This window comes from Coregonus clupeaformis, chromosome 14 (genome assembly GCF_020615455.1).
Source record: "Coregonus clupeaformis isolate EN_2021a chromosome 14, ASM2061545v1, whole genome shotgun sequence".
NCBI lineage: Eukaryota > Metazoa > Chordata > Actinopteri > Salmoniformes > Salmonidae > Coregonus > Coregonus clupeaformis.
The window spans coordinates 35,294,125-35,311,178 of NC_059205.1; the positions used below are offsets into that span (position 1 = coordinate 35,294,125).

General features: G+C 41.8%; 3 protein-coding genes across 4 annotated transcripts; 1 reads left to right on the top strand and 2 right to left on the bottom strand.

Annotated features, from left to right (window-relative positions):
* On the bottom strand, positions 1 to 4,981 carry LOC121580972 (cell division cycle protein 20 homolog). 2 transcript variants are annotated; one of them, XM_041896221.2, is made up of 11 exons: positions 4,875 to 4,981; positions 4,407 to 4,629; positions 4,104 to 4,252; positions 3,925 to 4,021; positions 3,715 to 3,840; positions 2,347 to 2,543; positions 2,112 to 2,206; positions 1,390 to 1,624; positions 1,084 to 1,209; positions 760 to 877; positions 1 to 292 (listed from the first exon to the last, which is right to left on the bottom strand). In XM_041896221.2, the coding sequence occupies exons 2-11, from the start codon at positions 4,603 to 4,605 to the stop codon at positions 114 to 116; spliced, it is 1,521 nt and encodes a 506-aa protein (XP_041752155.1). In that variant the 5' UTR covers positions 4,606 to 4,629; positions 4,875 to 4,981; the 3' UTR covers positions 1 to 113. The 2 variants fall into 2 exon arrangements, with proteins under 2 accessions (XP_041752155.1, XP_041752154.1); XM_041896220.2 differs by having other exon boundaries at positions 4,941 to 4,975.
* A 131-nt stretch (positions 4,982 to 5,112) lies between these two features.
* Positions 5,113 to 11,034, top strand: LOC121580973 (tRNA selenocysteine 1-associated protein 1-like). Its single transcript, XM_041896223.2, has 9 exons — positions 5,113 to 5,536; positions 6,273 to 6,370; positions 6,772 to 6,871; positions 7,474 to 7,526; positions 7,733 to 7,864; positions 8,330 to 8,449; positions 8,621 to 8,867; positions 9,026 to 9,071; positions 10,841 to 11,034. Exons 1-9 carry the CDS (start codon positions 5,501 to 5,503, stop codon positions 10,981 to 10,983), a joined length of 975 nt encoding a protein of 324 aa, XP_041752157.1. The 5' UTR covers positions 5,113 to 5,500; the 3' UTR covers positions 10,984 to 11,034.
* An 823-nt stretch (positions 11,035 to 11,857) lies between these two features.
* Positions 11,858 to 14,523, bottom strand: LOC121580974 (fat storage-inducing transmembrane protein 1). Its single transcript, XM_041896224.2, has 2 exons — positions 13,639 to 14,523; positions 11,858 to 12,742 (listed from the first exon to the last, which is right to left on the bottom strand). Exons 1-2 carry the CDS (start codon positions 13,815 to 13,817, stop codon positions 12,091 to 12,093), a joined length of 831 nt encoding a protein of 276 aa, XP_041752158.1. The 5' UTR covers positions 13,818 to 14,523; the 3' UTR covers positions 11,858 to 12,090.
* Between the last annotated feature and the right edge of the window lie 2,531 nt (positions 14,524 to 17,054).

Below are 17,054 nucleotides of genomic sequence, written 5' to 3' on the forward strand. Positions count from 1 at the left end.
AAAATTTTAAAGTGGCAATCTTTATTTTACAGTGAATAAAAAGTTGGTACATTAGTAAACAATTCAGATGAGTCGATCAATAACTAACCTGAACATACAATACAAAAATTCCATTATCGGATAGATTGGTGGATACTACCGCTGGTGGACTTCACCATCCGCTCCTTGGCCTTCTTCTTGACTGGATCCAGCTCAAAGCTCTTCCAGAGGCGGACAGTTTCATCACCACCTACAGTGGCAACAGTCGAGCAGTCTGGACTCATGGTAATGTTCAAGACTCTGCCCTCATGACCTGTGAAAAAAAAAAAAAAAAGTGGTTTAAGATATCAGTTTTGAACTTTGACCCCAGAATAAACTAATGGCTACAGTTGGAAAAGTGTGTGCTATTTTACTTTCAGTTTTGTACACCAGCTTCATAAAGCTGAAAGAATATACATTTAGATTGTTCACGCTTGCAAAGTGAAATTAAGCGAACTATTAGAATTTTAGGAACCAAGAAATGGCAGAGCAATTTCTGCATAATGCATCTTTAAACATGCATCATTATTGAGATGGATTGACATTAAGCAAGTTTATCTACAGTTTAATTTAAATTAGGATTATGTTTACCCAGTTAAGGAGACTGGGGTGAGGGACATTTACCGTCAGGCTCTTGGATGCTTTTACAGCTTCAGACAACAAAATGACCCATTAATGACAACTTCATACAGAGCCATTAAGTTTTTATACAATATTCATAATTTTAGGCCAGTCACTCACCATTGAGCTCTGCCATTTTAGTCAAGGAGGGGTACTTCCAGATGACTACGTTGTCGTGGGCATATCCGTGGCTGGAGACCAATTCCTTGTAGTTTGGTGCAAACTTCAAAGAGGACACCTGTAAGGCAAATTTGACCACCAGTTAATGGTCTGATTGTACAGCATAGCAATTATGGAAAGTAACCTCATTTAAAAAGTGACTGGTATGCAAATATTCATGCTGCTATGACTGAGCAGCAGGACCCTGGAGGTGTAATATCATCCTGTACAAAATAGTGAGACTTCAGATACAACCCCATTAGGGTTCAAGGTGGGTGCAGTTACCTGAGACTGAGTGTCCAAGGCACTGATGCAAGTGCCACTGGTGACGTTCCAGATGCGGATGTGTCGGTCACTGGTGCCCCCTCCAGACGCAAGAATGTTGGGTTGCCATGGGCACCAGGCCAAAGCCTAAGACATTTGAGTAAGATAAACAATCATTAGGGTTTGGCACGTCTCTTTACAGTGAGTGGACTTCAATGTGCATCAAATTGTGCCCTTTTATTAATTCCCAACTCCATCCTTCAATAAAACATGGTAGTTTAGCATTTCACACCAAGAATGACATTTTGTTAAAAGTTTGTTATTTACCTTGACTGCTCCTTGGTGCTCACTGAAGCCGTGGACAGCATTGCTGCCTTGGCCGCTGCCCTCCTGCACGCCTGGCCACACGTACACGAGGTTGTCGTTGCCTCCGCTGGCCAGGTATCTCCCATCAGGGGACCACTCCAGCCCACACACCTCCTGAGAGTGTCCGGAGAGGGTGAAGATGTGGTGGTCCGCTACCCTCACGTCATGGTGGTGGATGTGACCAGATCTTGCGCCACTGGAAAAAGAAAATAATAAAGATGGTAAAAAAAATATATATATTTTAAAATATTTTGGCCACAAGTATATAAAAAAGAAAATACTATTAGGGAAATCGTTTTTTGCACAGCATATAGGCTAAATGTTGAAATATAACTATTACATTAATCTGACTATTCACAATAATCGTATGATTGTGTGCATACTTTGTACAGGCAGTGTTCCTATTGGTCAGTCACTGTGATCGGCTCGTAACACCAGCCACACTGCACGCTAAAGGCAAAAATATTGAAACTGCTAGAACTTTGTAGCGGTACTTAAAAATCGGCAGACCTAGGTCACACTGAACGAGCCAAGACGCACGACAATCGTTTACAACCTAATAATTTTCCCACGACGTGGACATTTTGTCTGGGATGCAAAATCGTGGCATAAGTGGGACTGACTATTCACTCAACTTTTGTTCCTGAACATTCGTTGTTTTTTCCCCAGAAACAAATCTTTACCTGGAAAGAATGTGATTGTTCCAACTCAGGCTGCCAACTCTGGCAGTGTGGCTGGCCATGCTGCGTAGACGCTTCTGGTTCTCCACATCCCACAACTAGGGACAAAGACAAATTCAGGTTAAATGTATTTTAAAAAACAGGAAGCAGCAAATCACTCTCTTCAACACCATAAAATTGCATTGGAAGCCAAATTATTTTAGATGTGTGCTGGGTAGGTTCACATCAGACAGTTTACCTGAACTTTGCAGTCACTGGTACCAATGGCCAGGAAGTTGCCCTCCTTGATCCAGGAGACAGAGCAGATGTAGTCCTCCTCCCGCTCCAGCTTCATCAGCAGGACGATGTCACCCTGGGTGGCGTCCCACAGATAAACACTGTTGTGAAGGGCAACTGCGAGAAGGTTCCGACTGCTCCAGTCCAATAGGTTCAGATCTGTGGGAACAGAAGGAGGTCAATGGAGCTTTTTAACAAAGAATGCTCCTCTCTGCCGCCACCATTTCCACCCTGATTGAATTAAGAGTCTGAAGCCAAAAGGACCAGATCCCAACTTGATCTGGCATTAAATCACTTTCTGTAAATCTCCCATTGAAATCTAGGCCCTCTTCTCTCTATACATCAAGTCACTCAGCGCCGTCATATCCTCACATGGTCTCTCCTATCATTGCTATGCGGATGACACGCAACTACTACTTTTCTCCTTCCCCCCCCCTTCTGACACCCAGGTGGCGACACGCATCTCTGCGTGCCTGGCAGATATCTCAGCTTGGATGTCTGCCAAACAACTCAAGCTTAATCTCAACAAGACAGGGAAGGCCTACCTCACCATCACGGTTGACTACTCCACGGTGTCCCCCCCTGCAAAGAACCTTGGACAACACCTGGTCGTTCTCTGCAAACATCAAAGCAGTGACTCGCTCCTGCAAGTTCATGCTCTACAACATCCGTAGAGTACGACCCTACCGCACCGGAAGCGGCATAGGTCCTAATCCAGGCACTTGTCATCTCCCGTCTGGACAACTGCAACTCGCTGTTGGCTGGGCTCCCCACTTATGCCATCAAACCCCTGCAACTTATACAGAACACTGCAGCCTGCCTGGTGTTCAACCTTCCCAAGTACTTCCACGTCACCCCGCACCTCCACTGGCTTCTACTAGAAGCTTGCATCCACTACAAGACCATGGTACTTGCCTACGGAAGAGCAAATGCCCCTCCCTACCCTCAGGCTATGCTTAAACCCTAATGGTGGAACCAGCTTCTCCCTCAAGCTAGGACAGCAGAGTCTTCCAAAAACAACCGAACCCCTACCTCTTCAAAGAGTATCTGAAATAATCCCACAGCACCACCCCCCCTGTGGATAAGAGCATCTGCTAAATTATTAAAATGTAAATCAATGTGTGATTTATGCATCACAGCAGGCCCATGTTACACCCATAGCTAGGATTCCTTCCCCGGTAGGTTACTGGACATTTACTGTGTTAGGAGACTCAGTCGTCATTTTGAAGTTCAGGAGCGTCTATGACACACACCCCTAGGTTAAGTCCCTCGATACCTACTCCCCAGACAGGTTATTAGATATTTGTAGTACTGTATTGGCAGGACTCACAGAAATCATTTCGGAGTTCAGGAGCATCTAAGATTCTGTCAGGCACAGATGGTATGTATCTGGTCTTTTTGGTGGAGACTGGGGTAGAAACCTGACTGTAGAGAACTTTCAAGTTGTTCTGGTAACCTGGAAAGAAAAGAGAATTGGACACTAGATTCTGATATCAATCAACTGACAAAGTCACACAATCATTCCCAACGGTAGACCTACCTTCTGGAGCATTCAAGGGTTTTCCTCCTAGATGCAAGATCTTTGCCTCCTCAATGTCAAATCCGTTGAGTGTAACAGACCATGCTTTCTGGTTCTCCTACAATGACAAATGTGTCGATTTTTAGCTACAATACAATATACCAACAAATGTGATGGGAAATGTTAGAGAAAAGCCTCACTGATGTTGCTGCTAAGGGGTTTGTGTCCATGGGCTCATTTTCTTTTGAGAGCAGGAAGCTTGCCACATCCATCTGTTTGTTGTTTCTAGTGGGAATGAAACGGTCACCGCCTGCCTTGGAAGGTGTGCACTGTGTCTTTCCATTTTTACCTGAGCAAGAGAGAAGGGCAGATTAGTATTAGAACTCTTGGTGAAACAGATTGGTAACAGTGCCACACCCATAGACAGTTGAAAGGGACTACCTACATACACAGAAGCAAATACTGTAGAGCAAAATTCAACAGCAAAAACAATAGCTAGCTACCTGGTGTTTTACTGGGCGTCTTGGACATACTAAGAGATCTGTTTCCGGATTTGCCAGGTGATAGAGCGCTGGTGTTGGCACTGCTGGTCGACATCGACGAACTGGCTTTTCTCTGCCACCTCGCCATGGGCGCGTTTGTGATTGGCATATCCAGCTTCAGAATGCTGTGAATGTCGTTGTCGAATCCAAATTGAGCCATGTTTGAATCTGCCTTTCGGTCTCCCTGCAGGGTAACGTTGCAAGAATAGAACCAAGTCGCTTATAACTTACACTAACAAAAACGTATATTTTGTTATATAAACGTGCATGTTAGCTAATCTTAGACAACTAATTCACACTAGCAAGTTAACGTTACCTACACTACAGTACCTTGCAGGTGGCAAACTTGCTGCCTTTCTCCGTCATTTATTATTTACATTTCATGCAACAAAACCTAAATGTAGGCGTTAACAAACGTGAGCTACTTACTCCAAATTAATTCCACACGTCGTTGATGATAAATGTACTTTTATATCTCCTGAAATGGAAAATCACCTCCCAAACTTTACTGAAACGTGTTTCTTTCTGCAGCAGCTGAAGTTTAAATTTCAACGACCGATGACGAACTTTCTTTAAATTACTAAATGCGGTGTCGTGATTGGTTTGTTCAAAATATTTGGGCGGTAACCATGGAAGTGGAATAGCATCCGTTACCATGATTGGTGGAAAATGTAGACGTTAACTTCCTGAATAATCAATGCCGAAAGAAAATCTCGTCACACTGTTTCGAAGGACGGATAGAATCCATATCGCCCCCTAGCGAAAATAATGTCCAGACAACTGGCACTGAGTTTTTTTTATTGTTATTAACACTGATCTATGAAGTCAATAATGTCGAAGTCGGCTACATAATCTAATGCGGAAATCAATTGAAGATGTGTCCATTCTTGCAAGTCAATTTATTTACTAACCGAATTTCCGGAGGCGTGGTCTTCACCATCATTGATTTCACTAGCACCAGTTTCGGGAGGAAAAGCTATCCATTTATACAACTTAACTAGTAACTACATATTCGTGTTTGTAGGATACCCCCCCAAAAAAAATAAAGCACCAATATGTTCAACAGGATGACAAGCCTTTGGATGGGTGATGTACGTTCGCTCTGTTTTAATCCTCTTGTTACTAACTGACTGGTAGAAAACGTTTTAGCCGGCACTAGCCAGCTACTTTAGCTACACTAGACTAGCTATATAGGAACGTTACGTAGCTACAGTACCTAGCTTGCTAACGTCAGCTAGCTAAGTTCTCCAATTGATGTGAAGTGTATAATGTGTATAGCTATGTGGACATTTATTTAAAAACAGGATAAGAGATACAGCCAGAGATGTATTCGCTACCTAATTAAAATGTGTTAACTTCTCAAAAGTAACGTTCCCGAATTCCGACAGTTTAGCTAGCTTGCTGCCCTGGCTGGGCCTAGTAGTAGTACAGCGCATAATAATAACATCGTTTCTAAACCTGTCTTTGGTAATCATCTAACGTGCTTACAGCTACTCCTGAGCCTAGGCAGACATTTGGTTTGTCATTAGTTATCATAGCTGACTAAACTCCACTCCATGGTGAAGGAAGTGTCTGACGAATTGAATTACGTTCAACAAATGTTTGGTCGTGACTAGTTACCACAGCCACAAAGTCATAATTGTAGCAACATTTTACACCTAACTTTAAACACACTGTTAACATTATGCCTAACCTAACTAGGACTTCTCTCACTATTCTCTATTTCCTGGCTTGTACTGTAGCCAGCTTTATATTTCATGGATATGAATGGGATATTTGCAAGTGTATATCTTACAGACAGATAACTCTACACAATCTTCTTCATAGCTGGACCCATACATGGATGAGAATTTCATCAAACAAGCCTTCAGCACTATGGGCGAGACGGCGTATGGTGTTAAGATCATTACCCACAGAGTAACAGGGTATGTTCATCACACCTCTGTCTAATGTAGTCAAGTGATGCCATGTGTTTAGCATGTGTTCACTTGTTTGAAAATAGTCCACACTATTGCATGTAGGCTATAGATCAAGCCACTACTTGCCCAAATTAGAATCAGTCAGTGATTAAAATACATTGTGAGTAATTGAACCCTATCAGCTACAATGCCAGGCTACCCTAACCTTAAATGCCAGTTGTTCTAGAACCTCCTGTTGTCATTTTAGTGAAGTACTTGATTTACTTACCACAGAGCTGTGAATTGATAAGGTAATTCTAAAATACAATATTTGTGGGATATTATTACCCCACATTGGGGTTTTCTGTCCGTTTCTAAAATGTAGTTGTATCACACTATTGTCACTAATTCAATCTCTTGTTCTACAGTGGTTCAGCAGGCTATTGCTTTGTGGAAATGTCAGACGAAGCCAGCGTTGACCGATGCGTTCACAGACTGAATGGGAAGCTAGTTCCTGGATCAAATCCGGTGAGCACTCATTATAAGCTTGACATTTCTAATATTCATAGTTCATTTGAACAACTTACTGATGATGTATTAGCGGACGACCACCCTCTAGTTTTAGTTTCAAATGTATTGTTGATAGCGGAGCTTCACTAGCATTGGCCCCCACCTTAATTTGAGGTTGATGGAACGGAATACAGTATCTCAAATTTACATTACAGCAAAGTTACTGAGGTCCGTTTTCTTCCTGATGAAGGTGGTTGAGGCAGTTTGTAAATAGACTTTGTTTTTAGCTGTAGCTCAGTTGGTAGAGCATGGCGCTTGCAACGCAAGGGTTGTGGGTATGAAAAAATGTATGCACTCACTAATTGTAAGTCGCTCTGGATAAGAGCGTCTGCTAAATGACTAAAATGTCAATTGGATCACTAAAATGTTTGAAGCTGGTGAATAAACTCTGTTAGGAACTAACTGACGAATGGAATAAAGCCTGTAGGTGGTGGAGGTATGTAAACCAAATAAAATGTTCTTCTCTAATAATATACTCTTTATTTTCCAGCAATATATGTCCTTGCTACACACGTTTGTCTTTGAAGGTGCTTGACTGCTTGTTCTTTCTTCCTGTATAGCCCAGAAAGTTTAAGTTAAACTATGCAACTTACGGGAAACGGCCAGAAGCTGGGTAAGCTGTTTTACTTTCTTCCTCTTCATTTGATGCATGATTCTGTTGTTGGAACCCGCAGTAACTTGTTTGTCATGTTTGCTGCTCTGTGTGATATTTCCTACCTCCAGAAAAAATATTGTGAGAAAGAAAACGCTAGATGGTATGGTGTTGGTTCACCTTATTAATCCCTCTCTCTCTGTGTCTCTTTTTTTATGCATCCTCAGGCCGGAATTTTCTGTCTTTGTGGGAGATCTGTCTTCAGAAGTGGATGACTACCAACTTCATCAGTTCTTCCTGAAGAAGTACCCTTCCTGCAAAGGAGGCAAAGTGGTCTCTGATCAGTACGGTAACTCCAGGTATGAGCGCTGAACAGACTTATACATTCATGTTATTTGGTGATGCTAGTTATGCACCACCTTATTTTGAACACAATTTGAATTAATCAGACATTTCATTACATTTAAATTCCTTGTAAAATCTCATGACATTTTGAAACAATAGATCCTTATTTAATTGGATTGTGTGTAGATATACGAGTGTGTTGGGTATCTTCACCACTGTTACCACTGGTAAATTTTCCCAGAAATACTGGAAAAGTTTGTTTCTGACATTTATGCTAAAACTATTGTTTTCCCCATATAGGGTAAGCAAGAGCAACTCACAATTGAAGTGATGCTACTTCATATTGAAAGTAAAACAACAAGTTTCAGTTCTACCATACCATTTTTGTTTTCGAATTAATTATGTATTTGATTAGCATGATACGGCGAGTCCGGACAGAATGTGTGCTCAGGGTTTTAGCGTTTTGCTTGCTCTCGCAGAGGTTATGGCTTCATCAAGTTTGAGGATGAGAACGAACAGAAGAAAGCCATCGATGAGTGTCAGAACGCCTCAGGCCTGGGGACAAAACCAATCAGGATCAGCATAGCTGTGAACAAGAGGTATGGTTCTAATCTTCTTCTGAAATAAGTGTATAAATTATACTGTGTTAGGGTCGATTAGTGTCATGCTGGTCTGTCTTTGTTGAAAGTTGCTATACTATGTATGATTGTCCTCCTAACTTGACATCCACTGCACCTAACATTAATTTTTCCTGTTTCCTTGCTATTTAGCCATAAAATGAACAGCTATAACAACCAGAACCACAACTCCTACCACAACAATTACCAACAGCCGTACTATCAACAACCCAACCAGAATTACTACCCTCAGTGGGGCTATGACCAGTACAACAGCTACAACTACAGTGGGTACGGTCCTTACGGGGGGTACCCCCCTCCAGGCCCCCATGGGATGATGGGACCCCCACCTCCCATTAGCATGCCCCCCATGCACACAGACATGCATACTTCCTCAGAGGTAAGGCTTCCTGACAAGCTCCTGTGATCTTTCCCCTCATAATTCCCCATAACCTATCCCTTAATCGAATGAGATCTGTCTAAAAAGGGTTTTCATGCTAACCGTTGTCCTCAAGTGTTCACAATGATTCATTTCTGTTGTCTTGTTTTTCACATTAGCAAACACAGGAGTCCACAGATGAGCCTGAAGAAGAGGCAGCAGAAGGTAACTCTTCACTATCCTTTCACATGCACAAAAGAAAAATGTAATTTTCTGCAGATACAGTGAGTGGAAAAAAGTATTTGATCCCCTGCTGATTTTGTACGTTTTCCCACTGACAAAGAAATGATCAGTCTATAATTCTAATAATTAATAATTTTAATGGTAGGTTTATTTGAACAGTGAGAGACAGAATAACAACAAAAAAATCCAGAAAAACACATGCCAAAATGTTATAAATTGATTTGCATTTTAATGAGGGAAATAAGTATTTGACCCCTCTGCAAAACATGATTTAGTACTTGGTGGCAAAACCCTTGTTGGCAATCACAGAGGTCAGATGTTTCTTGTAGTTGGCCACCAGATTTGCACACATCTCAGGAGGGATTTTGTCCCACTCCTCTTTGCAGATCTTCTCCAAGTCATTAAGGTTTCGAGGCTGACGTTTGGCAACTCGAACCTTCAGCTCCCTCCACAGATTTTCTATGGGATTAAGGTCTGGAGACTGGCTAGGCCACTCCAGGACCTTAATGTGCTTCTTCTTGAGCCACTCCTTTGTTGCCTTGGCCGTGTGTTTTGGATCATTGTCATGCTGGAATACCCATCCTCAACCCATTTTCAATGCCCTGGCTGAGGGAAGGAGGTTCTCACCCAAGATTTGACGGTACATGGCCCCGTCCATCGTCCCTTTGATGCGGTGAAGTTGTCCTGTCCCCAGAAAAATACCCCCAAAGCATAATGTTTCCACCTCCATGTTTGACGGTGGGAATGGTGTTCTTGGGGTCATAGGCAGCATTCCTCCTCCTCCAAACACGGCGAGTTGAGTTGATGCCAAAGAGCTCCATTTTGGTCTCATCTGACCACAACACTTTCACCCAGTTCTCCTCTGAATCATTCAGATGTTCATTGGCAAACTTCAGAATGGCCTGTATATGTGCTTTCTTGAGCAGGGGGACCTTGCGGGCGCTGCAGGATTTCAGTCCTTCACGGCGTAGTGTGTTACCAATGGTTTTCTTAGTGACTATGGTCCCAGCTGCCTTGAGATCATTGACAAGATCCTCCCGTGTAGTTCTGGGCTGATTCCTCACCATTCTCATGATCATTGCAACTCCACGAGGTGAGATCTTGCATGGAGCCCCAGGCAGAGGGAGATTGACAGTTCTTTGTGTTTCTTCCATTTGCGAATAATCGCACCAACTTTTGTCACCTTCTCACCAAGCTGCTTGGCGATGGTCTTGTAGCCCATTCCAGCCTTGTGTAGGTCTACAATCTTGTCCCTGACATCCTTGGAGAGCTCTTTGGTCTTGGCCATGGTGGAGAGTTTGGAATCTGATTGATTGATTGCTTCTGTGGACAGGTGTCTTTTATACAGGTAACAAACTGAGATTAGGAGCACTCCCTTTAAGAGTGTGCTCCTAATCTCAGCTCGTTACCTGTATAAAAGACACCTGGGAGCCAGAAATCTTTCTGATTGAGAGGGGGTCAAATACTTATTTCCCTCATTAAAATGCAAATCAATTTATGACATGCGTTTTTCTGGATTTTGTTGTTGTTATTCTGTCTCTCACTGTTCAAATAAACCTACCATTACAATTATAGACTGATCATTTCTTTGTCAGTGGGCAAACGTACAAAATCAGCAGGGGATCAAATACGTTTTTCCCTCACTGTATAAGGTCTTTGTTGTTTTTCCTTTTAAATGTATTGTTGCCATTGCCTGACTCTGTTGCATTCAAATCCATTGGCTTGTTGACTTATTTACTCTTCCCTGCCAGAACCCAACCCTCACCTGGATGTGGATGCACTGAACAAAGAATTCATGGAGAGGAGTGAGGAGCTCTATGATTCACTAATGAACTGTCACTGGCAACCACTGGATACCATGACCTCAAAAATCCCTCCTTTTTCCAGTTCCTGATCTGTTTCAACTTGTCCTATGAATTTAGTATGAAATGTATCTTCTCCAAAAGAGCAGTCACACAGAAAATGTCAGTGTTGTTTAAAAAAAAAATCACCAGTAGAGACACAGCATGTTCCTGTATATATTGTGTGTCCCCCCCCTTTTTTTTTCTTCTGGCAGTGCATTTTTTAAATTAATGTTTTTTTGAAGAAACTGTATTCTTCCATTTTTATTTTATTAAATCAAGTAATCAATGTTCGTCATCTCCCAGACATGATTTGTTTGTATTTCACACTGTTTTGGGGACCATCTTGTCTTCAGAAAGAAATGCATTGTTTTTGGAGTAACTCACTTTATTTTTCAAAAATGAGAAACTTACATTTAAGCTTGTATTTCAACAGCTTGCATTTCTTTAAAAGAATGTGCATTCACCTGTCATTTTCATGTTATACAATTTGTCTATTTGTCTTAGACTTGTAATTCATGTCAGCTTTTTTTTTGTGCCTGGAGCTTTTGGAGTAATTGTATTATTAAAGCTGACTTGGAGAAAAAACAACAACTGGATGTTGAAGTTATTATGTTTAAGTACAGTCGTAGACTGTATTATCCAATTATAATTTGACACGGAACAGTGGTGCTTATGCAAAGTTTAACATGTTCATTCAACACATTTGGTCTGATTTGAATAAAATCACAAGTAATTAATTTAACTTCTTACTTACATGGCCAGCACTGTCAAAGATGCATAATCAAAATGATACAGCATTATGTAATAAATGTTTTATGGTCAGGTGCACTGTAAAAATGTGTTCGAGGCCTAGTTAATACCATATTGATATGCATGTACTTTTGCAAAATGATGGCACCTGAGGTCTGAAAGACAGCCAACCAATTGAATGAAGCCTTTTATTTATCATAAAACTGCCTGTAGACAAGTTCACAAACAAATATTTATTATCAAGTACAATAACTCGATGATAGTTGACAGCAGTTAAAAATGACTTAACATTCTGTAGAGGGTTTAATTAGCCCCTCATTCTTTCATGAAAAAGACAGCACATTCATTAGCCCAGTGCCTAAGTTTTATGAGATGTGTTTATGCCTAAAGCCATTCCCCTCATTCTTTCACTCAGGCTGTCCCCCTTCCTTCTTGGTTAAGAGTCCCACCCCTGGTCGTCCAGGACAGTACCAGCTGGGGCCCAGGCGGTACCAGCCCTGATACAGGCCCCTCCAACTAAGACACCCCAGGGCCCCTCCTAAGATCTGTGTGGGGAATGCGGGGAAGTAGGCCAGCAGGCAGAGAAGCAAGAACACCCAGAGGCCCAGCAGGATGACACAGAACAGGAAGAGCAGGCGCAGCGGGGCCCCCGAGGGCCCACCCAGAGTCAGGTAGGGCCCGAACACAGCCGTCTCCTCTGCCACCAGCAGGCAGCACAGACACAGCAAAAAGATGTCCTCAGAGACCTCATAGCCGCGCCACAGCATGCCGTTTCCCACACACAACTTCTTGCTCGCCCCCTCCCGAAGTAGTAGGAAGGGCTGGCCGTCCACCGTGGGCTGGCCATCTACAGCGCTGAGGGGCTCGTAGCAGCTCCCTGTGGCGTTCTCAAGGACATCCAGAAGCTTCCGGAACCCCACCCACAGCACGCCTGCCACCACCAGCCTGGACAGGTGTCGCAGTGAGAGAACGAGGGATCTGCGTACTGAGAAGGAGAGGAGGAAGACAAAGGAGCCGACGAAGATGCAGGTCCATCCCCAGCCTGAGCGCAGGAATGCTCTGAATGGTAAAGAAATGACTAGATGGTTGGAACATGGTTTTAATTCACTGGCAGGCATGTTTTGGAATATTGTTATTATGTACAGGCTTCCTTCTTTTCACTCTGTCATTTAGGTTAGTATTGTGGAGTAACTACAATGTTGTTGATCCATCCTCAGTTTTCTCCTATCACAGCCATTAAACTCTGTAACTGTTTTAAAGTCACCATTGGCCTCATGGTGAAATCCCTACACAGTTTCCTTCCTCCCCGGCAACTGAGTTAGGAAGGATGCCTGTATCTTTGTAGTGACTGGGTGTATTGATACACCATCCAAAGTGTAATTAATAACTTCACCATGCTCAAAGGGATATTCAATGTCTGCTTTTATTTTATTTTTACCCATCTACCAATAGGTGCCCTTCTTTGCGAGGCATTGGAAAACCTCCCTGGTCTTTGTGGTTGAATCTGTGTTTGAAATTCACTGCTCGACTGAGGGACCTTACAGATAATTGTATGTGTGGGGTACAGAGATGAGGTAGTCATAAAAAAATAATGTTAAACACTATTATTGCACACAGAGTCCATGCAACTTATTACCTGTTAAGCACATTTTTACTCCAGAACTTATTTAGGCTTCCCATAACAAAGGGGTTGAATACTTATTGACTCAAGACATTTCAGCTTTTCATTTGTAATTAATTTGTAAAAATGTCTAAAAACATAATACCACTCTGAAATGATGAGTTATTTTGTGTAGACCAGTGTCACAAAATCTCAGAATTCAGGCTGTAACACAAAATATGTAAGAATTCAAGGGGTGTGAATACTTCCTGAAGGCACTGTACTTGAGAAAAAGACCCTGAAACCAACAATAAGGCAATCATGCATTATTGTTTGAGCCCATCTTAGTTCTCACCTGTAAAGAAAATTAGTCCTTTTGGCGAAGATGCTGTGTTGGGAGACCCACATGCTCAGGGCAGGTCCAAACACGATCAGGCATGACAACAACAGGTGAAAATGGCGGCGGAAATTGGCACTTCCCATGAATCCGGCTGCTAGGTCAGTCAAGACCACCAGAATGGTATTGAGAAACATCTCAACTCACTGAATCTAGCCTCAACTGAAAAAATAATTAAGCTTTTATCTCTTCCTCTGGAAGACTACACCCTATAGTTCATGTGTGTATCCAATGATCCTGTAGGTTGTTGTTTCTGTATTGCTTACTATGCCAGTGTGAGTTACCAATCCTGCATGTTATAATCCAAAACCAAGACCTTCAGTTGATGTAAATCACTTTTCATTGAATCAATCCAAAGGTTTGGTAATTCAATCGAGATGCAATCTTCTGCAAGTTTTTGACATTCAACTCTTCATGTGTAGATGTGGCAGGTGTTCTACCTTTCAGAAACTCACTTATTTGAATGTACACTATAAAATCCAGTTGTTCACCTCCTGTATCCAACACAGTTGGTACATCCCATTTCCACAAATGTTGCACTTAATTTGTTATTTAATATCTTGCAGTTTTCTGCAGTTGAAGAATATTTTAATCCTGCCTTGTCTGACCTTGACTAGGTTTCCACTTTGGATTTACTTCCACGTGTTGCCACTGTTCTTCCTGTTATTGCTGAGGTAACTGCCCACCTCTTACTCATGCAGCATAAAAAAATTTGCTCATCTACAATGGCGTGTGCGTTGTCCTTGTGCTCATACAGTAGACCGTAAAGTCCAACTGTTAGAGCTGAAGTTAGAGATTCCCCTGTCCCACATCCCCTCAGCTCCTGTCTCCACCCCTTCGCCCTTTCATCAACCCCCACAGAGTGGGACATATGTTCTCGACTTTGGTATATCCCTCCGTTGCAGGTGTCACATTACCTTTACAAAGTTTTTAGGGGTTACAGAATGTAGTGAGTGAATCAGCAAGTAGCCTACTGTTAATGTGATTATTGTGGTATTTGAGTGCATCCCAAAAAAAGACTACATTAATGTTGAGTATGCACTTTGTTAATAACATCTTTCAACTCATTATGAACAGTGTGAAGTTGTGCAATGATATTTGATTAATGTAAGCGCTAGAGCTGCCAAACACTGTCCCAGTTGAATTGGTTGACCCACAGTTCTGTGATTACATTTTTGTTTTCTTTAACTATCTACTGTAAATGTCAGTAGCATTCTAAATAACTAGGTCTCCTCCATGTGTCTTCTATTTATATCTATAACCTGTGTACTGTATCCACATCCTCACATCCACCATTCTTAGACTCAGCTGTTGGTGTAGGCCTAGAAGCCTGTCTCTGTCAATCAGTGAGTTGGAGCTGTCCACCCTCTCTCTCTCTCAACTCTCTATCTCTCACTGTCTCTGTCTCTCTCTCTCTCTCTCACACACTCTCTCTCTCTCATATTACTCCCCAACTCTGCCATTTCTAGCTCAAGTATTCCTGACTGACTTGCCTCACGGTCTATTTTCTCTGTATGCCTATATACAGAGAAAGTCTATATCTAGCATGTACAGTGCATTCAGAAAGTATTCACACCCCTGTTCCACATTTTGTTGTGTTACAGCCTGGATTTAAAATAGATTACATTGAGATTGTGTGTCACTGGCCTACACACAATACCCTATAATGTCATAGTGGAATTATGTTTTTAGAAATTTTAGCAAATTCATTAAAAATGAAAAACGGAAATGTCTTGAGTCAATAAGTATTCAACCCCTTTGTTATGGCAAGCCTAAATAAGTTCAGGAGTAAAAAACAAGTCACATAGTAAGTTGAGCATGGTGAAGCTATGAATTACACTTAGATTGGTGTATCAGTAATCCCAGTCATTACAAAGATACAGGCGTCCTTCCTAACTCAGTTGCTGGAGAGGAAACAAACCGTTTAGGGATTTCACCATGAGGCCAAAGTGACTTTAAAACAGTTACAGAGTTGAATGGCTGTGATAGGAAAAAACTGAGGATGGATCAACAACATTGTAGTTACTCCACAATACTAACCTAATTGACAGAGTTAAAAGAAGTAAGCCTGTACAGAATAACAATATTTCAAAACATGCATCCTGTTTGCAATAAGGCACTAAAGTAAAACTGCAAAAAAATGTGGCATTGAAATTAACTTTATGTCCTGAATACAAAGCGTTATGTTTGGGGCAAATGCAACACAACACATCACTCAGTACCACTCTTTGTATTTTCAAGCATGGTGGCGGCTGCATCATGTTATCGGTATGCTTGTCATGGGCAAGGACTAGGGAGTTTGTTTATGATAAAAATTAACGGAATAGAGCTAAGCACAGGCAAAATCCTAGAGGAACACCTGGTTCAGTCTGCTTTCCAACATACACTGGGAGACAAATTCACTTTTCAGCAAGACAATAACCTAAAACACTAGGCCAAATATACACTGGAGTTGCTTACCAAGATGACATTGAATGTTACTGAGTGGCCTAATTACTGTTTTGACTTTCATTGGCTTGAAAACCTATGGCAAGACTTGAAAATACAGTGCCTTGCAAAAGTATTCATCCCTCTTGGCGTTTTTCCTATTTTGTTGCATTACAACCTGTAATTTTAAATGATTTTTATTTGGATTTCATGTAATGGACATACACAAAATAGTCCAAATTGGTGAAGTGAAATGAAAAATATATATTGTGATAGAAAATTCTAAAAAATAAATAACTGAAAAGTGGTGCGTGCATATGTATTCACCCCCTTTGCTATGAAGCCCCTAAATAAGATCTGGTGCAACCAATTACCTTCAGAAGTCACATAATTAGTTAAATAAAGTCCACCTGTGTGCAATCTAAGTGTCACATGATCTGTCACATCTGATCTCAGTATATATACACCTGTTCTGAAAGGCCCCAGAGTCTGCAACACCACTAAGCAAGGGGCACCACCAAGCAAGCGGTACCATGAAGACCAAGGAGCTCTCCAAACAGGTCAGGGACAAAGTTGTAGAGAAGTACAGATAAGGGTTGGGTTATAAAAAAATATCAGAAACTTTGAACATCCCACGGAGCACCATTAAATCCATTATTAAAAAATTGAAAGAATATGGCACCACAACAAACCTGCCAAGAGAGGGCCGCCCACCAAAACTCACGGACCAGGCAAGGAGGGCATTAATCAGAGAGGCAACAAAGAGACCAAAGATAACCCTGAAGGAGCTGCAAAGCTCCACAGCGGAGATTGGAGTATCTGTCCATAGGACCACTTTAAGCCGTACACGCCACAGAGCTGGGCTTTACAGAAGAGTGGCCAGAAAAAAGCCATTGCTTAAAGAAAAAAATAAGCAAACACATTTGGTGTTCGCCAAAAGGCATGTG